Raw genomic sequence first — 7,681 nt, 5'->3', positions numbered from 1 at the left:
GAGAACACCCCCCCCCCCCCCCCATCATAAAAACAATTTCTCATAGGATCTAAGCAAATCCCATAGGTGACCTATTTTGATCTAAAAAAAGTGAATTGTCACTGAAAGGTGAGGAGTTTGCATCTATGATATGAAAGCTTAATATCTACAGCCCAACATTTGGAGTCGTATTGCTGCATGACTGCTTAATTTTTTAACAGTTGGAAAAAATAGTCTCATAAAACATAAATAGAAAGTAAACCGGCTCATATAATATTGATTTTTACCTTACAAGGTTGATGATCATTTCTGAATGTTTTAAATATTTTAAGATTTTCAGGTCTTATTTTGTACCGTTTTTCTTGAAATTTGATTATGTTTTGAAAATTTTGTTGATTTTGTTTTTAAGCATTTTCTCTTTTCCCCCTCCCTTATAGTATGCTATGTTCCTGATGGTGGTGTTCTTAGCTGAACTAGTGGCAGGTATATCCGGCTTTATTTTCAGACACGAGGTAATTATATATATTTTTTTATGTTTACGTACAGTATTTCAAATACCATCTGATGTCTACAGCCAAATAATGTTTTCACTTTTTTTTTTTTTTAAGATTAAATCAGTGCTTCAAGGTGTCTATAATAAAGCTGAATCAGTCTACAGTGGTAAGGGCAATGAAGATCTGGACAGAATCCAGAGAACAGTAAGCACGTATTTGTTTTATTGGGAGCAGTACAAAACAGGGATTACATCAAACTTCACTTATCTGCTTAAATGTTATTTTGAGGAATGTAATTTATTTATTTTGTCATTTGTAGCTGCAATGCTGTGGAGAAAAGAACTACACCAGCTGGGCAAACAAGGATTACTTCAAAAAAGAGGGCATCCCCAACAGCTGCTGCAACATAACTGCTGGTGTAAACTGCACTTCTGCAGAACTTAAAGATCTTAACACGGCTGCAGCAGTGGTATATCAACGGGTAAGATCTCTGCTGTATCTAAACACTCCTACATCAACAAAATCATAAGAGTTATTCTGAATTCTGGTACAAAAATAATCCTTCTCTTGTAGGGCTGTTTCTCCATGATGACTACAACATTGGAGGCCAATCTTGGAATTATTGCTGGAATTTCTTTTGGAATTGCGTTCTTCCAGGTACTCATCGTGTCCAGTTTTTTTAATATATATATATATATATGTCTGTAATGCATCTAATAATGTATGTTTTCCATTCAATTCCTCATCAGCTCATTGGGATATTCCTGGCATGTTGTCTGTCTCGCTATATCACCAACAACCAATATGAGATGGTGTAGTGATCCACAGGTATATTCTCTTACTCTTCCCATTAGGCTCTTCTTTTTAAAATGGCACAGTTTTGTGTTGTTCTATTACATGTCATTTAATGAGTATTTCGACTGATAAAAAATGACACAGTTCTCATTTAAGGGTTCTTACTGTCGCTTCTGTCTGATTACAGGGTATCAACTGGCGATCACAGAGAGCTGGACCTGACAAAAAGGGAAACCATTTAGTTTCAGTGTTTTGTATGTGTGCCTTAGCTAAACATTTCATTTTAGAGAATTTCTGACTGCTTTTTAAAGAATAGTTCTTGTTGGTAGCTACATTGAAGGGAAGGAACCGGTTTGCATTTGTTTTGCCAGAGTTGTAAATATAACAGCAATTGGATATACAGACGTTTGTAGAAAGTGCATGTGTTTTAGCCAGTGTTAAACCAAGAACCAGTTATGCAGTAAATAGTGTACTGCGCACCTTGACTTTTGTTTCATTGGAATTAACACATACTAAAACTTTGCATCTAGTAAAAAAAAAAAGTAGTACAATTTCTTGCATGCATCTAAAGTTCAACATTTTCTCAACATTTGCCAAATATTTTTGAGTGACTTAATAATTTGAGACATTTAAGACGTTATCCACTCAACATGTTACATAGGGAGTACTGTTTATGTCACCAGCAGTTCATTTTCAAGAAATAGTTTTAATACATGTACGTTCATTGCCATTTGGATTACTTCTGTGATAATGATGTGGTTATTTGCCATTTCTCTACAGTCTTTATTAATGTAGCAGCTATAGTGTTAATTGTAAGGTTATTGAATGTCATAGTGGTGATGTGCTGAAGAGAAAGGTTGTAGTGTCTCTTTAACTTTGTCTTCAAAATGTGAAATCTTTTGCCACCCAGGTTGATCAGGTAACAATATTTAACATGTACATACAAAGCTACAAATATCGCCATTATCTATACAGGGGTTGAGCTGTATTTAAAGACATATTTGCATTTGGATGGCAAATAAGGTGATGTATAATCCAGATTACTTTTTAAACTATAATTCTTTTCTCTCGTCACTCCAGCATAATCATACTGATTAGTTTTTGTCATAAAATAAACCACCCTCTGCGTTTTGTTAGCATATGGGTTACTTTTGGGGCATGTACACGTTGTATCTTTGTATGTCAACAGCCTGTTCTTTTTTTGTGCAAACTGTAAAATGCATAGGAACAATAAACTGTTTTATATGAACATAGACTTCAGACGTAGAACCACCAGATGGCGCTATCTATTTATTTATACGACTGTATTTAGCAATCTGAGTTAAGAACCAATGAAGAGTGGATCGAAAGCAGGTCCATAAGGGGGAGGTGTGCCATTTGGGACAGGACAGGCATATAATAAATAGAAATATAGCTAATAGTACTATCTGTGATCATTAAAAATTACTGTCCTAGAATGCTTTAAATCTAGCGGGCTGCACGTCGCATTATTGACATATGCGACACTGAATGACCATTTAGAGAAAGTAGTGGTTCGTAGGTTAAATCGCTATTTCTTTAATCACCACGAGCAAGAGCTCATAATTGAGCGCTGAAATCGATAACTGCGTTAAGAGTAAAGTAAATATTTGCACATCCTCTTGTGAAGAGATTATTATATCCTGTAAAAGATACCGACAGACGTCGACGCAGATGAAATGCTGAAGCTGGATTGGTCCGAAGGCCTGTCAATCACTTGCAGCTCTCCACACCATTGGACATGACGCTTCCCTGCCTGACGTCGACAGTATAAATGTTGTCAGTCCTCGACAGAGCTAACAGAAGAAGGGCGCTTTCTTCTCAGTTGTGGCGGTAGAAAATTGTGGCTGCTTCGTCAGTCCTTTATAGTTTATCTTTGGGTTATTCCAGTCCAGTAGACGGTTTCATCCAGGTTAGTCATTTGCATCTAAATCTTTTTGAGATTTATTGCGTCGTCAACTTGTCATTGCAAGGTCAGGTGAAGTAACGCTTGTGTCGTGTGTAGACGTGCAATGAACGGTTCTGCATGCTCGTTAGTGCAATATCAGAAAGGCATAGGCTTTTGATGAGATGTTTCATCTTAAACCTCGATTAATATTGTTTGGATGTTGATGCTTTAAATAGACAATGCTATCTATCTATATTAGCGACGCGAGGAACTAAAACGTTCTCCTTTTTAGCTATAATAATGATGTACGGATAAATCGGTCTTTTAGTTGATTCTTCACAATGAATCCGTTTAACCGCTTAAAAAGCGGCACTGAATCGAGAGGTTCTAGGTTGAACTCATTGAACCAAGAAATCGCGGAGTTGGATTCATTAAATGGCGGTCTTAACTATAATTTAGTGTTTAAAAGAAATGCAAGTTAACTTTCAGTTCGAGCTGAATCATGGCTGCAGCAACTGAATTGGGACACGTGAAACTGTAATAAACACTCTTAAATGTACCAACAAATGGCTTTATTCGAAGGTTTTACAACGCGTAATGTGCGATGTCGGGATAGACTTTGTCAGTCGGTTTGTCACTATTTAAAATGGTTGCCTTTATTGCAAGAGATTTAAGTCGGAGACCTTTTTGCATTTGCCTTTTGTTTTTGTTATTTTGATTGTACCCTTTCATTTCAGCTTTGCCATGATGCAGCTCAGCAGCGACACGCAATGCAACAAGCACTCGTTGCTCAACGTTATGAACCGGTTCATCGCTGCTGCCAACAACATGGATGAGACCATCATGGTGCCAAGCTTCCTGCGGGACGTGCCTCTGGAGGACCAGGACAGCCAAGCCTCTGTTAGTCACAATAACAACGAGCCCGCTTTCCCCAGCAAACAGAGGGACATGTATGAGCACTACCTGCTGCTAAAGTCCATCAAGAACGACATGGAGTGGGGCCTGCTGAAGAGGGAGATGGGCGGCAGCTTTCTAGAGATGGCAGTGACGCATGAAGAACCGCAGGTGAACGGAGGAGCTGCAGAGGAAGGCTCTGACCTGGAGGGCCAATTCCACTACCACCTCCATGGACTGTTTGCTGTTCTGTCCAAGCTCACGGTCCAGGCTGACCACCTCACGAATCGTTACAAGAGAGAAATCGGTGGAGGTAGCCTGTTGCGATAGGATTGACTTGTTTAGAAATAAAATGGACTATTTTTGAACCATTGGACTGGGAAGTGAATGGGTGGCAGTGGACCTAAAGGGCTTCAAATTCCCCTCTGCCATCAAAAAAGGGTTTCTTGCCCAAGTTGGTTGGCCTGTGGCCTGTCTTGGTGGTATCTGATGCTTTCAGGACGTTTCCTCTAGACACTAAAGGGCTATGAGATTAATGGGTATGGTTTTAAATCTCTGTATGCCAGGTCCGAAAGCCCTTGACGTTGTCATTTAAAGCTGTAGAAGAATGTGGATGCTGGTAATTCAATTCTTTCTATTAGCCAGCCAATGCCTTTTAATGAGGGGAATTTTTTTTTATGTATTAATGCTGCTCTTGTGCACTTGTCCATGTAAAATGGCGTGCCTTGTTTTCATTTCCCACTTGTGCTGTTCTCGTGTGTGTATGCTTGTCATGCATTGTATCTGTTTGAACAAGGCCCATATGAGTCTGTATGCCACTTGTTTCTGGTTTGTCCTAGAAGGTTTCAAGTTTTATATCATGCTGTAATATAGTGACTTATTGAAATAAAGCATTAACTTAAACTGCCTCACTGCGTTGTCTTCCTCCTGAGTGTTCCCTTGAATTTCCTCTCCTCTCAAGTGCAATAAGATGGCAACATTTACTGGAGGGCTGGGTCAAATATCTAATCCTAAATGGAGCTAGTGAGTATCTGCTAATCTAGTTTCGTAAGGGCTGTGTCTCTTGCATTGTGTGTGTGTGTGTTACAAAGGCAGGTTTGAGCTTGACTATTCATTAGTGTTCTCATGTTTGCAACGGCTTAAAGGGACGGTTCACTTCAAATTAAACTTGTCATTTACTCATGTCATTCCAAACCTGTATGCCTTTCTTCTGCAGCAGTCTAAAGCCCTTTTGTTTTTTTTAAAAGCATGTTGGTAAGCATGTGTTGGGGTGAGTACATTTTTGGATGGAATATCTTTAACTCCCTTGCACGACATGAGCACAGCTTGAAACCGGCGTTTTAAACTCCAATGCAGGCACTTCCATAAGAAATTACCTCATTCTTCAATATAGCGGTTCAAAGTGTATTTTTTTTTTTTTAATCTAATTAAAAGTATATCTAATCCTTTTAAGACACTGAGTTTTAATGCTCCGTTCTCAAGCATTGTGAGCGTTTGAAACCTCCAATCTAAACCGATTTTCTCAAAAGATAGTGTTTAGAGGAAATTGGTTTTATTTTTGCATTTTCCCAGCAAAACGTGCATGCATTTTATATTCACATCTTTATTCTGTGTGATTGAGTATGGACACTTCTTGAAAATGGGAACCCTTTTACCTTTCCAAACAAAGTATTTCTCATCATCACCATACTAAACGTTAACTGAACCATGAACAATACAACTCCGTAACTGTTCAAGCCGCAATTGTGGTAACACCCTGCCTTTGAAGTAATGTAGGTGGGTGGACCCAAAGAATTGGCAAAAGCAAACGTGAGAATCCCAGTAATAATCAAAATGTCTGCTTTGGCTATACAGAGGGGGCATTATGGTATATCAGACCAAATGTAGTCCAACCATCTGTCCGTTCAAGTGAAATAGGTCAGCGTGAGGCACACGAACTGTGCCAGGCGGTCACAGGAACAAATCTGCATGATCTATGAACCAGCAACTAGAGGGATTTGCAGCTGTCTTAAAATTTAATTTTAAAGCTTCAACCAAAATGTAGCATGGATCAAACATTAAAAGCAAGCCATTTATTTTGTTTCATTCACTCAGAATGCAGGATCCACATGCATGTATGCTAAAAAATGTAAGGATTATGATTTAGAGGAACACGTTTTCAGTAGGTTAAGCTATATCTTCTTGTGTCTCTAGGTTGCGCTGATACTTATTAACAGTGACCATGCAACTATGACAGACTAGCGTAAGGATAAAAACATTGTAAATCATAAAGGGACTCCTAAAAGCATAAATCAGTTTCAAAATGTTTGGCTGGATCAGCTCGTCCCTATGCCATGGTGCATTGAGCGACTACGTGATCAGGCAATCTAGACTTGGCCGGGCATGTCCAGTCTGCTGGATCATATCTAACAGCTGCCTTTTTCGTGCTCCCGTACATCTTGGCACCCGTTAGGGAACATTGCTAAACAAATGCAATGCTGGTGACTGGCATACATGCGTGAGACGTGGCAGAATGTTTCATGCACTCTTTTAGTTCAAATTTCAGCAGTTCAAATGAGAGAAAGGACTGTTTAGGATGAACCGATTCACTATAATGAATCAGACTTGGTGCTATACAGAGCCATTTAGGATGAACCGATTCAATGGTGTGAATCATAAATCCTAAATGTTGTAAGTGGAAAACGTAGTTAAGTTAGTATTGTCGCTACACTGCTACTTAACGTTATGGTCCTAGGTAATTTATTAATGCATTTTGGCATAATGTTGGGTGGCTGACAGCTGTTAGTAATACTATGGTGAGATGTTCAGCTGGTTTGGGTAAGGAGATGCTCACGCCACTCAGCCTGACAATACTAGGCCTTGTGTTGTATAATGAGAGCCTGTGTGTTCCATCACAGCATTACCAATCTGTCTTTGTACAACCTCTCCGTGCTAGAGGCCGAGCTTTCACACCACCCACTGGGCATAAAATATCTTTGTAATTGTTTCTGAAATTTACAAACAATTTCTGAATTTTTTTTTTTTTTTTGTGATTGTAAGTGTCCTGTCTGTCTTTTGTCTTTGTCTTTTGTCTACGTGATAAAGTAATTGTGAGTTAACCTGTTGAAATGCAACACAAATTTCAGACTTTGTCTGACAAAGTTGTATTGTATTGTGTCATACACTAATTTTGATGTGTATGCCTATTTCTGCAATTTGTTAAAAATACATCTCTGTGAGAACATGTAGTGAACATGAAAGCAAGCCAGTAGCATTATGTTTCCTCTTTCACCTTAGAGCGCAAATTAGACATTTAACTGTTTACAAAAAAAAAACAATTAACTGTTTAACTAAAAGTCCATTTCCCCCTCAGAATTAATAAAGGGTTTGTGATAATATTTATTAATATTTTGAATCCTTTTCTTCAGGTTTCTTTTTAATTTTAGTTTAGTTTTGTTGTGCTTTAGTCAGTTTATTAGTTTTTGTTTAAATTTTAGCTTTAATTTATTTTACTTTTAATAATTGTAACAATTTAGTATTACATTTTATTTCTGTTAGTTGCCAAGGCAAATTTAAGTTTTTCATCTATTTTTGTTTTATTTTATTTATTAACAGCCTTATTTTATATATATAT

The 7,681-nt window shown here is 38.0% G+C and overlaps 2 protein-coding genes across 2 annotated transcripts in view; both read left to right on the top strand.

Annotated features, from left to right (window-relative positions):
- Positions 1-2,445, top strand: part of LOC107593221 (tetraspanin-7-like) — a 21,105-nt gene extending 18,660 nt beyond the window's left edge. The window contains exons 3-8 of the mRNA XM_016282851.1: positions 416-491; positions 588-677; positions 793-954; positions 1,047-1,130; positions 1,223-1,301; positions 1,456-2,445. Coding sequence (XP_016138337.1) covers positions 423-491; positions 588-677; positions 793-954; positions 1,047-1,130; positions 1,223-1,291 — 474 coding nt within the window. The 5' untranslated portion in view covers positions 416-422 and the 3' untranslated portion in view covers positions 1,292-1,301; positions 1,456-2,445. The remainder of the gene's footprint in view (positions 1-415; positions 492-587; positions 678-792; positions 955-1,046; positions 1,131-1,222; positions 1,302-1,455) is intronic.
- Positions 2,446-3,077: 632 nt separating this feature from the next.
- Positions 3,078-4,975, top strand: LOC107593217 (mid1-interacting protein 1-like). Its single transcript, XM_016282844.1, has 2 exons — positions 3,078-3,198; positions 3,912-4,975. Exon 2 carries the CDS (start codon positions 3,919-3,921, stop codon positions 4,396-4,398), a length of 480 nt encoding a protein of 159 aa, XP_016138330.1. The 5' UTR covers positions 3,078-3,198; positions 3,912-3,918; the 3' UTR covers positions 4,399-4,975.
- The last annotated feature ends 2,706 nt before the right edge of the window (positions 4,976-7,681 follow it).

Source organism: Sinocyclocheilus grahami, unplaced genomic scaffold (assembly GCF_001515645.1).
Source record: "Sinocyclocheilus grahami isolate Dianchi unplaced genomic scaffold, SAMN03320097.WGS_v1.1 scaffold167.1, whole genome shotgun sequence".
Classification (NCBI taxonomy): Eukaryota; Metazoa; Chordata; class Actinopteri; order Cypriniformes; family Cyprinidae; genus Sinocyclocheilus; species Sinocyclocheilus grahami.
The sequence above is the reverse complement of the archived record's forward strand: the minus strand, read 5'-3'. Positions and strand labels throughout refer to the sequence as shown.

Coding starts and splice junctions, on each gene's coding strand:
- LOC107593217 (XM_016282844.1), top strand. CDS start 3,919: ATGATGCAGCTCAGCAGCGACACGCAATGCAACAAGCACTCGTTGCTC.